Consider the following 16736-nt stretch of genomic DNA (forward strand, 5'->3'; position numbering starts at 1 on the left):
TTTTTTGATTTGAGACACAGTCTCACTATGGCACCCTCAGTACAGTGCCATGGCATCACAGCTCACAATGACCTCGAACTCTTGGGCTTTTAAGTGATTCTCTTGCCTCAGCCTCCCAAGTAGCTGGGACTACAAGCGCCCGCCACCAACACCGGGCTATTTTTGTTGTTATTGTTGCAGTTGAGCATGCATTGTTGTTTAGCAGGCCCGGGTCGGGTTCGAACCCGTCAACCTCAGTGTATGTGTCTGGTGCCCAACTCACTGGACTGTGGGCGCTGAACCATTAATAGATATATTTTTTCCAGTAGGGTCGATTTATCAAGAAGTCAAGTAGAATAGTGATCTGAAAGTACCAAAAAATGAAGAGCTGCCAGATTATACTCTCTGACAAAAAATCAGCAACCATCAAGGAAAACAGGCAGCAAAATACAAACGTTATCATGACATGTTTTCACAGAATAAAAGGAACATAGTATTCTTGGAGAGAAAACAGTTATAAACTAAATCACTTGGCCTGAAACTCAAAAAGTATGCACAAATCAAAAGGAAAGCAAGAGAGAAGAGAAAGAAAAGGAATGAATGACAGGGCACCATAGTCTACAATCCTCCATGCAGAGCTGGGAGAATCACTTCAGGTCAGGACTTTGAAAACAGCCTGAACAAAAGAAAGACCCCCTCTTCTACAAAAAAATTAGAAAACATAGCTGGGCATGAGATGCACCCAGGAAAAGTGAGGAAGGAGGATCACTTAAGCCCAGGAACCTGAGGTTGCAGTGACATATGATGATGCTACTACACTCTAGCCCAGGAGACAGAGCGAGACACTGTCTCAATAAAAAGAAAAAAGATGAGTAACAGCAGAAGCAATAGACATTCTGTATGCAGAGAACTGTAAATGAAGAAGACAGAACCATCTGTGAAGGAGGAGGAGACTGAGATAACAATAATCCAGATCTCAATAACCCTTAAATTAAAAGGCAGTGGCTTTTAATTTTTAATATGCTGCATACAGGTCAAATGCAGCCAGTCTGAAACTTCAAGCAACCAAGACGAGGCAATTAATAATTTGTTTATATTATAGGTAAACCCTAGGACTTAATCTGCCAGAAACAGAATTTTACAACTTTTTCTAAATAAAGGCCAAGTTTACATGCCAGAGGTTAATTCCTGAAATAAAACATCTTTTCTAATAGTTTATTCATGTAAAGGGCTGATAAGCAGTTTCCACAGGTGGATTTAATGTAAATTTTGCTATCTAGTTCTCTGCAGGGTATAGTCTAGGGAGAATAACAAAGGCTAAATTTCTTCAAGTGCCACTGTTATCCACCCTCAGATATTTAATATTCAGTATAACCCAGACACTTCAGGGTTTTTTTTGGTTTGTTTTTTGGGGTTTTTTGAGTCTCACTTTGTAGCCCTGGGATTGAGTGCTATGATATCGTCATAGCTCACAGCAACTTCAAAATCTTGGGTTCAAGCAATCCTCATATCTCAGCTTTCCAAGTAACTGGGACTACAGACACCCACCACAAAATCTGGCTAATTTTTCTATTTTAGTAGAGATGGGTTGTCAGTCTTGCTCAGGCTGGTCTCAAACTCCTAAGCTCAAGTGATCCAACCACCTTGACCTCCCAGAGGGCTAGGATTACAGGAGTGAGCCATAGAGCCCCGCCCATTTCAGGGTTTTTTAATACAGCTGAATAGGTTCTGGAAATTCAAGATATTATTAAGTTGTTTCTAGAGTTCAAAAAAAAATTTTTTTTTTAGTCCTACATAGCTAATAATACTATCTAGAACTGGTATGACAAGACAACTGAATACAGTGAATTTGAAATCACTGAGAGTGGGTTAGGTGCAGTGGCTCATGTCTATAATCCTAGCATTCTGGGAGGGTGAGGCAGGTGGACTACCTGAGCTCATAGGTTCAAGACCAGCCTGAGCCATAGCAAGACCTCACCTCTAAAAATAGGCAGGCATTGTGGCAGGCATCTGTAGTCCCAACTACTTAGGAGACTGAGGCAAGAGAATCGCTTAAGCCCAAGAGTTAGAGGTTGCTGTGAGCTGTAAAGCCACAGCACTCTACTGAAGATGACAAAATAAGATTCTGTTTCAAACAAAAGAAAGAAAAGAAAAGGAAATTATAAAGGTACAAAGTCAGTCACCTCATACAAAAAGCTCTGACTTCAGCATTATATAATTCATCCATGTAACAAAAACATATATCAAAAACAAGTTATCAATTATATAATAAAACTATATTCTTATAGTTTTAGAATTTTGATACCGGTCATTCAATGTCTTCACTAAAATGTGTACTGTTCTTTTTATTATTTCAGATTATTCAAATAAAGATTAAATTACAAAGTTAGTCATCTACTATGGTGTCAAGCTAGGCCAAAATACAGTATATACAAAATGAGCAGTATAAAACAGGCTATAATTATAAAAGCCAATATATGACATGGATACCTAAGTTTCTTGAGGGACAATATGAGGGAATGTTAATAAAAATTTAAAAGTATTACCAACCTCAGGGTAGTTCTTCAACTATACATTTTTCCAATCAATAGATATTAGAATATACAATTTCTCTGACATAAAAAGGACTACAAAATTAACTGGTGGTAAAAAGTAATCCCTATATTCCAAAAAGTGGGAACAACGGCCCTAGAGCTTTCAAAAGTAGCATTCATTCCACATACATGTTCAAGATCAGCCTGGGCAAGAGAGAGACCGTGTATTTACTAAAAATAGAAAAATCAGCTGGGTGTCCTGCTGGGTGCCTATAGTACTAGCTACTTGGGAGGAAGCTGAGACAACAGGATTGCTTAAGCCCAAGAATGTGAGGTTGCTGTAAGCTAGGTGGATGCCATGGCACTCTAGCCTGGACAATCAAGTGAGACTCTGTCTCAAATCAATCAATCAATCAATCAATCAATCAATCTCCTGTAACTGTCCAACTGCAAGTTAAAAACCTGGACTACAGTATCAACAGTAAGAAAGGGGTGGGATGGTTTAAGCATTGCAATAGGATTTGAAAACTGCATGTGGAAATGAGAGAAAAGGAAGAATTCAATAGAAGGCAGGTGGACTGTAACTCAATATAAAGAAAAAAAAGTCCTTATTTTGTTGTCAGAAAGGACTGAGCTTAGACGTGTTAAATTTGAGATGTCTAGAGGCATTCAAATAGATATGTCCAACAAGGGTATGAAATCAAACCTTAGAAAAAAGAATTTTGCTGGCCAAGCTCAGTAGTTCATATCTGTAATCCTAGTAATCTGAGATGCTAAGGTGAGAGCATTCCTTAAGCTCAGGACCAGTCTAAGCAAAACTCAAAATCCTGTCTCCACTAAAAATAGAAAAACTTACCCTGGCATTGCGGCAGGCACCTGTAGTTCCAGCTAATCAGTAGGCTGAGGCAGGAGGATTGCTTGAACCAGGAATTTGAGGTTGCTGTGAGCTAGGCTGAGGTCACAACACTCTAGCCTAGGCAACAGTGAGACTTTGACTCAAAAAAAAAAAAAAAAAAAAAGTAGCAAAAGACTCCTAGGCTTGATAAATTCAAATTATATCCCACAAATGTGTACAATTAAAATGTATCACATGAAAATTATTAACTGAAGATGAAAGAAGAGTAAAAGAGTGCTGAATGAAGAACCTGGGTAACAACAAAATAAGAGTGGACAGAAGTAAAACCAAAGAATGAGAATAAAAGGAATTTGAAGGAAGATGACTAGAAGAATTTATCACAAATGTTACAACTTACAGAAATATTGAAGATGAAATTCAAAATGATGTCTAAGTTTGACATTTGATTTAGAATTAAGTACTCAGAAGAGAGTTTCGAAAACACTTTTTTAAACTTCGTTTCCTGTTTATAGAAATGTTAGTTTCCTCTGCTGAAACATTTGTAAGCCCTCAATATCCACCCATTCAAAAGCTTCTGAGTTGGTGTGTTATATTCGTCTTCACACCACAAACTTAACCAAAGTAAGGTAGGTGAATAGGCTGAAGGTGACAAAGGGATGGATACCTGAGGCCCCACTGCCTTGATGCATTAATAATCAGAAATGAATGATAAGCCAGAAGGCAATAAGATAAGGTGAAAATAAATTTTCTGAAGAAAGATTATCTGCTTTGGCTATTGGTGATAGTCTACAGAAGCATATTATAAATACCTGGACAACACATACCTCCTTCCCTTTAATTTTTATTAAAAGGGCAAAAATAAGCCCTCAAAGCCTTTTTTTTTTTTTTTTTTTGAGACAAAGTCTTAACTTTGTCACCCTTGGTAGAGTGCTGTGGCGTAGCTAACAGCAACCTCAAACTCTTAGGCTCAAGTAATTTTCTTTTTTTTTTTTGTAGAGACAGAGTCTCACTTTATGGCCCTAGGTAGAGTGCCGTGGCCTCACACAGCTCACGGCAACCTCCAACTCCTGGGTTTAAGCGATTCTCTTGCCTCAGCCTCCCGAGTAGCTGGGACTACAGGCACCCGCCACAACGCCCGGCTATTTTTTTTTTTTTTTTGTTACAGTTCAGCTGGGGCCGGGTTCGAACCGGCCACCCTCGATATATGGGGCCGGCGCCTTACCGACTGAGCCACAGGCGCCGCCCTCAAGTAATTTTCTTGCCTCAGCCTCCCAAGTAGCTGGGACTACGGGTGCCCACTACAATGCTCAGCTATTTTTAGAGATGAGGTCTCACTCTGTTTCAAGCTGGTCTCGAACCTGTGAGCTCAGGCAATCTACCCACCTTAGCTTCCCAGAGTGCTAGGATTATAGGAGTGAGCCACCGCGCCCAGCCTCCCCAAAGTCTTAATAGTTTTCTGCTTACATTAAAGCTATCCATTAGGCTTGGCTCCCGTAGCACAGTGTTTATGGCGCCAGCCACATGCACCAAGGCTGGCAGGTTCAAACCTGGCCTGGGCCACTAAACAACAACAACTGCAACAAAAAAAAATAGTACAGCGTTGTGGCAGGGGCCAATAGTCCCAGCTACTTGGGAGGCTGAGGCAAGAGAATCACTTAAGTCCAAGAGTTTAAGGTTGCTGTGAGTTGTGATGCCACAGCACTCTACTGAGGGTGACGTAATAAGACTCTGTCACAAAAAAAAAAAACTAAATAAATAAAACTATCCATTAAATCCTATGCTTTAAAACAGTTAATCTCTTTACCCATTGTACAAGACTTCCATCTCTTCCCTATGGCCAAGAAAAGATTAAGCTATGTTTGCTATATTCTGTTTAAAGCAGTAATGAAATACAATTTTCCTCAAAAGAGTATATTTTAGTACCTAACAACTTGAATTTTAGGTATCTGGGAAATATTTCATGTACTGGATTCATTTTCCAGAACACCTCATTAGCTAGTAATACCAAAAAAAGGCTGGATTAAGTCTTATTTAGCCAACAAATCCTACAAACCTCAAATTTAAAAAATGAAATGTTTTGTTATAATAATTCTCTAAAAAAATAAGCTGCTGTAGTAACTCATTTATCCATCTTACCAGGCCAGAAACCTGAAAGTCATACTATAGTCTCCCTTTCCCTAACCTTCAATCAATCATTTACCACAGTTAAACAGCTCTCAAAAATGTTTTTTCTACCACCATTATCCCTTGTCTAAGTATTAAGTCATTAACTAAACTGAACCTGCCTCAAATAATAAGGATCCGATTTGGGGCTGATGTCTAAATATTTAACATCTGGTAATGTACTCTGCCCTTGCAAGGCTGCAAAGACTGCACTTTGATGCAAAATCAAAGAAGAACTCCTTCCAGCAGAGACTCTTTACCATATCATTTTATCACCTGATCGAGGAAGAAGTGCCTCAAGTTATTCTAAAATGCTAGCTTCTCCCACAACCTAGAGGCCTGGTTAGATTTTTATCCATTTTTCTTTCTTTTCAATTTTTTTAGAGGCAGGGTATCACTCTGTTGCCCAGGCTAGAATGCAGAGGTATGATTATAGCTCACTGGCATCTCCAACTTCTACCTCTTTTTATATTAACATCTATGGATATGAAACAATTTAAATTTCTTAGAAGAACCAAGGCAGCAAAGCCTAACAAAGTAAAATATCCATAGTCTTTTTTTTTTTTTTTTCTTTTTTTAAGACAGTCTTATATGTGGCCCTCGGTAGAGTGTCGTGGTGTCACGGCAACCTCAAACTCTTGGGCTTCAGCGATTCTCAGCCTCCCAAGTAGCTGGGACTACAGGCACCTGCCACAACGCCCGGCTATTTTTTTGTTGCAGTTGTCATTCAAACCCGCCAGCCTCGGTGTATGTGGCCGGCTCCCTAGTTACTGAGCTACGAGCGCCTTTTTTTTTTTTTTTTTTTGAGACAGAGTTTCAAGCTCTCGCCCTGGGTAGAGTGCTGTGGCAACACAGCTCAAAGCAACTTCCAACTCTTGGGCTTAAGCGATTCTCTTGCCTCAGCCTCCCAAGTAACTGGGACTAAAGGTGCTCACCACAATGTCTGGCTACTTTGTTGTTGGCTGCTGCAGTTGTCATTGTTGTTTTAGCTGGCCTGAGCTGGGTTTGAACCCATCAGCCTTGGTGTATGTGGCCAGCGAACTACCCACTGAGCTATGGGTGCTACCCATACAGTCTTAATTACAGTGCAAATAAGACAATAGAAGAACAAATCCACATACATATTTATAATTTCTCTTATATGTTTTTGGTCAGTCAAAAATCTCTAATTTAGCATTTTACTATCTAAAAATAAAATAAGAATTTAAAAAGCAAGGCAATTACCTGAGGAGAGTCAAAAGGATATCGACTACTAAACTTAAATAGAAGTTGAAATTTTTCCCCTTCATATAAGGTACCTGGTGCACCTTCCATGTCTACAATCCACCTAGAATAGAAAAGAAACAAATTAAAAATTTAAAATAAAAATAAAAAAAACTGACATGAGAATGAGTAAAGGGAACACTGGGTATATCCTCTATGCCAGGCATTGGAACAAGAATAGTTCACATGTAACAGCAAGCACACTTCATCTTCCCTACAACTCTCAGGGTGGGCATTAACACCTCTAATCTTTCTCCTCTGACACTCAGAGATTGAATAACTGAAGTCAGATATCAGACTGCTAGAAAAGAACAGAGCCAAATTTTAACCCAGGTCTAAAGAAACAAACAAAAAACAAAATAAAATAAAAACTCAGGTTCAGCGCCTGTAGCTCAGCAGCTAGGGCACCAGCCACATACACGGGAGCTAGCGGGTTCAAACCCAGCCTGGGCCTGCCAAACAACAATGACAACTACAACCAAAAAATAGCCAGGCATTGTGGTGGGCACCTACAGTCCCAGCTACGTGGGAGGCTGAGGCAAAAGAATGGCTTAAATCCACGAGTTTGAGGTTCCTGTGAGCTGTGACCACCACAGCACTCTACTGATGGTGACACAGTGAGACTGTCTCAAAATAAATAAATAAATAAATAAATAAAAATAAAAACCTAAACTCAGGTATGTTGACACCAAAGTCTGTATCTTCCTCTTCAATTTATGCTATTTTCTTTTTTTCTGGTATCAATGGTAGAAGCAATGGGGGAAATAGGTATTAACAACCTATTTTCTCATCAATATTTTAGAGAAGACTAAACAGAAAAGGAAGCTAAGCTGACATCAGCCTGCTAACCCTGATGGTTAAGCAAAGTTCTACCCTGTTTCCCCGAAAACAAGACATCCCCTGAAAATAAGACCTACTTACAGGAAAGATAAGACGTCCCATGAAAATAAGACCTAGCGCATCTTTGGGAGCAAAACTCAATATAAGACACTGTCTTATTTTTGGGGAAACAGGGTATATGCTTCCCTTTATCTTTTAGAGGTACCCTTTATCTCTCACTGTTTCCATTGTTTAATAAAGCCCAGAACAGATGTCTATGACATCTAAGCAAGCTTACTTTGTTTTCATATTTAATAAATCAAGAATATAATCTGTTTTTATTTCTAGCCTATAAACTATCTCTTATTATTTTCTTTAAAAGAATAGGGGGAACATTCATTATCTCTTACACACACCCTTCACACAGACATAAGTATGGATTTCTTCCTAATAAAATTGCTTTTGTTCACAAAGTATCTTGGGTTTGTGCTCTCCTAATCTTTGATTAACTTTCCAAGAAGACTGATTGCATATTTCATGAATTCTTCATTAGCTACAAGTGACTCCTTTACCTGTGGCTGAAAGGACAATATTACAAAGGTTAAAAGTATAAAAAAAAGATGACATTGGATCATTAGGAACAAGTAAAGTGTTTTGGCTGCCATATTTGTATTTTATCTTTTTGCCCTATCTCTACATAAATAAATTCCAAAAGCTGAAAAAAAAAAAAAAGAATAGGGGGAAAATAATGAATAATGATGGGGCAGCATTTAGAAGCAAAAGTGAACTGAGATCAGTAACAGTAAGTTCCTAATTATAGTTCTGTTACTTGTAATTATTGTACACCTTTAGGCCAATTCCTTTTGCCTTATCCTTTCTTTTATTTTAAATACAAGAAAACAGGGCCAGGTGTGATGGCTCAAGCCTGTAATCCTAGCATGCTGGGAGGCCAAAGCAGGTGGATTGCTTGAACTCAGGAGATCGAGACCAGCCTGAGCAAGAGAAGGAACCCCATCTCTAAAAAATAGTCAAGTGTTGTGGCAAGCGCCTAGTAGTCCCAGCTACTCAGAAGGCTGAGGCAAGAGAACTTGAGGCCAGGAGTTTGAGGTTGCTGTGAGCTGTGATGCCATGACATTCTACCCAGGGTGACTCTGTCTCAAAGAAAGAAAGAAATATGTGAAAACAAAAATGACGATAGAAAACAATATTGGGGTTCAAGTCATCACCACACATACTATGGACTTAGTAATATATAAAATATGTGCCAATTTTCTGAAAGAAATCAGCTAAAGTATGCAGACTCTTAACAGCATGGCTAGTGATTTTCAGAATACACGCTAAGTACCATACATAGTAATAGAAAAAAATACAACCACAGACCCAAGAGATAATATTTTATAGTGAGACTAGACAGTTATACATCTACTTACAACTGGAGTTAGTTATACTAGCTGTGTGAATAAGCTATTTTACCTCTCTAACTTTAACTACTTCAATAAAGAGCTGCTGAAAAGATAAAAGACACTATAAATACACAAAACCTAGTGCATTCTGGACTCAGAGCCAGTACACAAGACATTAAATACAATGCAAATGCTGTATACAAAAACAAAAAAAACTCTATTCTCTTTGTAAACTAGGTCTTCTTAGCCTTCAAAATTCCTTTCTCTTTCCCCAACATCTAGCAGTAGAATATCAAGAGGAATTGGTACTCTTCTTTCATTATGTTTATATGGTAATTTTTAGAACATACTATCAACCATAAATTCACAAGCACAGCTTTTAACTAAGAGCTGAACAAATTATCTCATTAATCCTTGTAATATTTGTATGATAAAAGGTAATCCTATGTAATATCTGTATCTTTTTCTATATCTCTGTTCCTTCCTTAGGATGGTGTGAAGGATATATGATTACAAGGTTTGGTATCTGTCTTTATAAAGTCTAATACATGCCATCAAACTGTCTTTCAGAAAGCTTCTTAACGTGCTTTCATTGTCTTTTTTATGCATTTTCCATACCCGTATCTACATTCCATATAATCCTATTTAAACAATTAGATACTTTATAAGACTAATATTTGTTCTGAAATATATGTTCTGAAAGATGGTCCAAAGATCATAAAACTTCCATAGTTCATTTTTAATAAATTATTCTAAAAAAAATTCTTGCCTGACTAGCATCTCTAAATGATAAATTTTATCCTGAAACAAAAATAATCATTGCTGTATCAGTTTTAATTTGTAGTATAACTACTGACAATCTATAAAAATGTTTCTATTTGATACTCATTTATCTATTTATAAATCATTGTGTTGGATATTTTTCCCAACCTACCCAAAAAAGGAAAGGTTGAGAGAGGAAGCAATATCATTATTAGCAATTTCCTTGAGAACGCAGGGCTAGCTGTTATATTTTGAGGAAGGTTAACAAAGGGAGCGAGCAAGCAGATGAAAATGGTATACAGTAAGTCAGTCCCATTTTGTTTAATTACACAGAACAAATGCCATACACTCTAAATGTGTGCTCCATTTATGGTTGTTTTAGAAGAGTAGTTTCAAATTTTGATATAAATAAAAAGCCAATTGAGAACTCAGCAAGGTTTCAAAGAGATTGTTATAGAGGTAAAGACTTATAAGACATTTTCTCCTATTTTAGGAAGTTACTCAAATGTCAAAGTCAAGGGTAATCAAAACTGTTTCTTCTGAAAAGGAAAGTTACTTGAATTTTGGTCACTTCTACTCCCTGGATCTGGAATACACTAAATATTTTACTGACCAATTTGTCCTACAAGTTGGTTTATGGTAAACTTATATCTTACTAGCTTCTTTTCCTTTTATGTTTTTTGAGATTATTTTTTTAATGGAGGACTGATTATTTTAAATTTCCTGGCTGGACACAGTGGCTCATGCTGTAATCCTAGGAGGATCACTCTGGGAGGCCGAGGCAGGTGAATGGCTTGAGCTCAAGAGTTTGTGAGATCAGCCAGAGCAAAAGTGAGACCCCCATCTCTACTAAAAATAGAAAAACTGGGCGGCGCCTGTGGCTCAGCGCGTAGGGTGCCGGCCCCATATGCCGAGGGTGGCGGGTTCAAACCCAGCCCCGGCCAAACTGCAACAAAAAAATAGCCAGGCATTGTGGCAGGTACCTGTAGTCCCAGCTACTCAGGAGGCTGAGGCAAGAGAATCGCCTAAGCCCACGAGTTAGAGGTTGCTGTGAGCTGTCCCTACAAAAAAAAAATAATATTGATAAAAACAAATAAATAAATAAATAGGCTCGGCACCCATAGCAGAGTGGTTATGGCACGAGCCACATTACACCGAGGGTGGTGGGTTTGAATCCGGCCTAGGCCAACTAAACAACTGCAACAAAAAAATAGCTGAGCACTGTGGCAGGCGCCTATAGTCCCAGCCACTAGGGATGTTCATTTAAGGGAGGGGGTCCTTATCTCTTTACTTTTTGATATCCTATATGGGAAGGACCTGCTGCTCCATTCCCAAAGAAGAAACTGAATTCGAATATTTCTGTGTCTTCCTTCTACCCCTAACTTTTTCATCCTCCTGCAAAAGCTTCTTACCTATTTTATGAGATTGCTGAGAGTCAGAATTTCATTTAGTTATCCTTCTGTACGAGATGCAATTAATGTGTTTAGTGGATAGAGATGGGCTATCTCTTCACTATTATTCTCTTCAAAGCCCTAAATGATTTTCTGAAAACTCGATGGATAACCTCATATCAAACTACTCTATCATCAATAAGAATCATTCATACACAACATCAGGCAAAAATGTTTAAATGCTGCCCTGTCATGCAAAAAACTTTTTAAAACCATATGAGTTTACTACTCATGGTTAAAAAAAAGCTGTATGAATTAAATAACAATGTCTGATATAAAAATGTAAACCAAAATTTACTGTTTATATAAGTACATACAATAAGATCTGTTTGCTGTATTTACCTCTTGCTAGAAGGGAATGGGATAAAATCTGAGAATAATTTTACATTTTTAAAAAGTATACGTTTATACATTATATAAATAGAAAAGGAAAAAGGACTTAAAATTAAATACTTACTGTGTAATGGAATTCTGAACACTCTTTTCATTTAAAGTCATCCCAGGGGGTGGATCATTTTGTAAAGCCAACAGTTCTTTTTGTAGTCGTTTCTAGAGAAGAACATCAACAATAATTTGCACTTTTTTCTTTTATACAACATAATATCCTAGTTATCCTTCATAGTATCTTTCTACTATGATCACTGATTAAATTTCCTCCAAATGTTCATACCTTCTTTCACAACCCCTTTATATATTTTATGTATCTAATTCACAAAATTTAAATTGTCTGTCCTATAAATCATAATCTATCATCAAAATATTTCAACACTGAAGCTTCGGGATAACTAAACAGGTGGAGGTTCCTGGAAGGTGGAGTGCCTACAGAGGGCAAGGATGTTCAAATCTCTCCCCTCATGCATTGCCCTGTGCATCTCTTCATCTGTATGCACTGTAACATCTTTTATGACAGACTAATAAATACATCCATGACAGTGATGGTAGTCTCAGCAGAGTCTCAAGAGCATAGCCAAATGGACAACTTCCCTGAAGAATCTGCTGAAAGACCCAGAGGAGTGAAAAAGACTTAAGAAATCTTTTTAAAAGGAATTTAGTGAAGGAAATTTAGTTTGGCTAGCATATGAAGATTTTTAAGAAAACACAATATAAGAAACAAATGAAGGGAAAGACCAAGATAATCTACTTTCTAGTAAGGCTTTATCACAAGTCAATGTGGAGGGTGTGTCAGCCCAACAAAAAGATCCTGGAAGAATGTGATGTTCAAGAAACTCAAGGACCAAGGCCGGGTACAGTGACTCATGCCTGTAATCCCAGCACTTGGGAGGCTGAGGTGGATGGATTGCCTGAGCTCACTGGTTCGAGACAAGCCTGAGCCAGAGCAAGACCCCATCTGTAAAAAATAGCCGGGCGTTGTCGCGGGCGTCTGTAGCCCCAGCTACAGGGGAGGCTGAGGCAAGAGAATTGCTTGATCCCAAGAGTTTGAAGTTGCTGTGAACTAAGACACCATGACACTGTACTGAAGGTGACCAAGTGATATTGTCTCAAAAAAAAAAAAAAAACCTCAAGGACCAAATCTTCAATCTCACAAAGCTATAGCTACAGCCACTTCTTGAAGTCTGACTTTTTTTAAAACACAAGTGAACCATGAAAGAGGAAGAGCAGCCCAATGTTAAAACTACAACTAAAAGACTTCTAGAATTTAAAATACAGAACCAGAACTGGCAGCTTTAAAAAGCAAAGGAACTGGGTGGTACCCGTGGCTCAGTGAGTAGGGCACCAGCCCCATATACTAAGGGTGCCAGGTTCAAACCTGGTCCTAGCCAAACTGCAACAAGAAGCAAAGGAACTTACTCTCAGAACTGTTGAAGAACTGATATAAGAGTTCTGTTACTTCCAGGGCGGCGCCTGTGGCTCAGTGAGTAGGGCGCCGGCCCCATATGCCGAGGGTGGCGGGTTCGGACCCAGCCCCGGCCAAACTGCAACCAAAAAATAGCCGGGCGTTGTGGCGGGCGCCTGCAGTCCCAGCTGCTCGGGAGGCTGAGGCAAGAGAATCGCGTAAGCCCAAGAGTTAGAGGTTGCTGTGAGCTGTGTGACGCCACGGCACTCTACCCGAGGGTGGTACAGTGAGACTCTGTCTCTACAAAAAAAAAAAAAAAATTAAAAAAAAAAAAAGAGTTCTGTTACTTCCAATAACTGAAATGTACAAAACCCTTCAGTGATATATGTGTGTTTTATCAACACATATATACAAGTTTGACAAGTTTTACATGACAATTAATCTTATATTAAAAAAACTTAAGGGCGGTGCCTGTGGCTCAAAGGAGTAGGGCACTGGCCCCATATGCCAGAGGTGGTGGGTTCAAACCTAGGCCCTGCCAAAAACAGTAAAAAAGAAAAAAAAAAAAACTTAAGTTTTGGTTCACAAAGCAAACACATCTTCAATACCAGAAAAAAAATTTTTTCAGTATTCATTGATACTGTAAAATCGGTTTGAAGAGCAGCCAATTATCTACAAACATCAACTTTTTGGCTCGGCATCTGTGGCTCAAGTGCCTAAGGCGCCAGCTGGCGGGTTCGAATCCAGCCTGGGCCTGCCACAAAATAATGATGGCTGCAACAAAAAATAGCCAGGCATGGTGGCGGGCACCTGTAGTCCCAGCTACTTGGAAGGCAGAGGCAGGAGAATAGCTTGAGCCTAGGAGTAGAAGTTGCTGTGAGCTGTGATGCCACTGCACTCTACCCAGGGCAACATTTGAGGCTCTGTCTCAAAAAAAAAAAAAAAAAATCAACTTTTTTACGACTTCATAGCTACACCAGTTAGGTTATACATTGAATACCCTTTATCTGAAATGCTTCAGATACCAGGTATCTGGATATTTTTGGTGTTACTGATTGAGCATATCAAATCTGAAAACATAAAATCTAAAATGTTCCAATAAACACTTTCTTTGTCATGTCCCTGTTCAGAAGGCTTTGGATTCTGGAACACTATAGACTTCAGGTTGTCAGACTTGGGATGCGCAACCTATATGCAGTCTTAACAGCCTATACTAAAAGCACTCAAAATGTAGTCTTAGCCTAGATTAAAAGTACCCAGAAGTTTCAGCAGTACTTTAGCAGTGTTTCCCTTGTTGCTTTCCAATTATGAAAACCATAGTTCCCCATAATCCTTAAAGAGTATGTCATTTCGGGGCGGCACCTGTGGCTCAAGGAGTAGGGTGCCGGTCCCATATGCCGGAGGTGGCGGGTTCAAACCCAGCCCCGGCCAAAAATCCCAAAAAAAAGAATATGTCGTTTCACATAGACAAGCCTCCCAGAGCAACTATAAAAGTAACCCTTTATGCCAAAAAAAAAAAAAAAAAAAAACTTTTGAAAAATTTTTAAGGAATTTTAATTTACAATCTATTATTTTCTTAAATAGCAACATCTACACATAATTCAATCTTTCAAGGTCACTGTTATGATTATTTGGAGTACAACATCAGAATACAGTATGTCAGGGCCTGATATATAAGGGGTTTTCTTCCCAGATACTACATGTCCTAAAATGGCTATGTATTTTGCACTCTTCTTTGTACAGCTTTTATCATGCACCTCTTTCCTTTTTATTAGTGGACTGTTTTCAGTGTACAACAAACAACAAAAAACCACAGTAGCCCCTGATTTATGAATTTTAAGACCAAATAATCAATGTTACTGCAATTATTTGCAAGAGTATAATTATTGCTTTTCTTATATATAGTTACAGACGCTGGGATAAAGATTCTTTTTTTTTTTTTTTTGTAGAGAGAGTTTCACTTTATGGCCCTCGGTAGAGTGCCATGGCCTCACAGCTCACAGCAACCTCCAACTCCTGGGCTTAAGTGATTCTCTTGCCTCAGCCTCCCGAGTAGCTGGGACTACAGGCGCCCGCCACAACGCCCGGCTATTTTTTTTTTTTTTTTTGGTTGCAGTTTGGCCGGGGCCGAGTTTGAACCCGCCACCCTCGGTATATGGGGCCGGCGCCTTACCGACTGAGCCACAGGCGCCGCCCTGGGATAAAGATTCTTAACATCTTACTAAGATAAGCATGGATATTTGCTCATAATTCAAGAATTCTCTGCTTGAAAGCTGGTTTCTACCTGTTTTTGGACAGTGAAATAATTACAACCAATACAGCAATGTTCCTGGGTTTTTTAATTCATGATAACTCAAACATAAAGTTATCCAACACCACTGCAGAAAGAAAACTCTTCTTTGTTGTGAATCACTGTAATAGACTTGCAATTTGCCTAAATAGTTTTGAATTAAAAAAATAAAAATTTGTGATAAATTTGTTAGGAAAGAGTTTTTAATTTTTTCTGATATTAACAAAGGTGGGTTCTGTAAACAAGTACACTTTAAAAAACAGTGGGTCGGGAGGCGCCTGTGGTTCAGTGAGGAGGGCGCTGGACCCATACACCGAGGGTGGCAGGTTCGAATCCGGCCCCGGACAAACTGCAACAAAAAATAGCCAGGTGTGGTGGGAGCCTGTAGTCATCACCTAAGCCCAAGAGCTGGAGATTGCTGTGAGCTGTGACACTACAGCACTCTACCAAGAATGACATAGTAAGACTCTGTCTCAAAAAAAAAAAACAAAAAAAACTCTTTTTCTTTTTTAGGAAACAGAAAACTGGTGGGTTGAGGTGGCTCATGCCCATAATGCTAGCACTCTCGGAGGCCAAGTCGGTGGATCACTTGAGTTCACAAGTTGGAGACTAGTCTGAGCAAGAGTAAGACCCTGTCTCTACTAAAAATGAAAAACTGGGGCAAAAGAATCTGTTGAACCTAAGAGGTATGAGGTTGTTATGAGCTATGACACCATGGCACTCTACTCAGGGTGACAGAGAGAGACTCTGTCTTAAAGAAAAAAAAGGAAACAGAAAGCCCTCAACAAATTCAAGTATTCATTCATTCTGATTTCTAGAAATACATAACATATACAACTTTGCATGAATAATAATCTGTATCTTAAATCTCATCATAATTACATCTCTACCTCATATTGTTACTGAAAAGGATAGAATGAAATGGGCCAGGAGATAACAATATTTTAAAGTATGAAGTTCCAGATAAACAAACTAAGGTAGTATTAAATTTCACAGATGGAATATGGACCAATAAAGAAAAAAAGTAAAATGGGAAATAAAAATAACAGAAGACTATCCTAAAGAGTTTACCCAAATCAACCTTATAAAAAAAGCAAATAAAAATGGTATTAATCTAAGTTTATATCAGCTTCATTTAATTTGGAATATTTTAAAAGTTACATCCAGAATATATATTAGAGAAGGAATTTTTTTTATTGTTAAATCATAGCTGTGTACATTAGTGCAATCAAGGGGTACAATGTGAGAAGGAATATTTTTAAATAACAAACTTTAACTTTTTTTTCAGCTGAAATACATAAAATCTACCCCAAATGTTTTACATGTTCTCCAAAACTTATTATAAAAACCTCCTCCTTAAGTAAAAATTCAAAATATGCAAAGAATACAAACTGCCACCTTAACTTCCCCATTTTTAGCCA

At 38.4% G+C, this 16736-nt stretch overlaps 1 protein-coding gene across 3 annotated transcripts in view; it reads right to left on the minus strand.

Annotated features, from left to right (window-relative positions):
- UBE2W (ubiquitin conjugating enzyme E2 W) overlaps positions 1–16736 on the minus strand; it is a 64683-nt gene that overhangs the window by 24894 nt on the left and 23053 nt on the right. For all 3 annotated transcript variants that reach the window (XM_053559253.1, XM_053559252.1, XM_053559251.1), the window contains exons 2-3: positions 11688–11779; positions 6757–6859 (exon numbers count right to left, since the gene is read on the minus strand). In XM_053559253.1, the coding sequence (XP_053415228.1) occupies positions 6757–6859; positions 11688–11779 (195 nt within the window). The remainder of the gene's footprint in view (positions 1–6756; positions 6860–11687; positions 11780–16736) is intronic.

This window comes from Nycticebus coucang, chromosome 13, assembly GCF_027406575.1.
Source record: "Nycticebus coucang isolate mNycCou1 chromosome 13, mNycCou1.pri, whole genome shotgun sequence".
Classification (NCBI taxonomy): domain Eukaryota; kingdom Metazoa; phylum Chordata; class Mammalia; order Primates; family Lorisidae; genus Nycticebus; species Nycticebus coucang.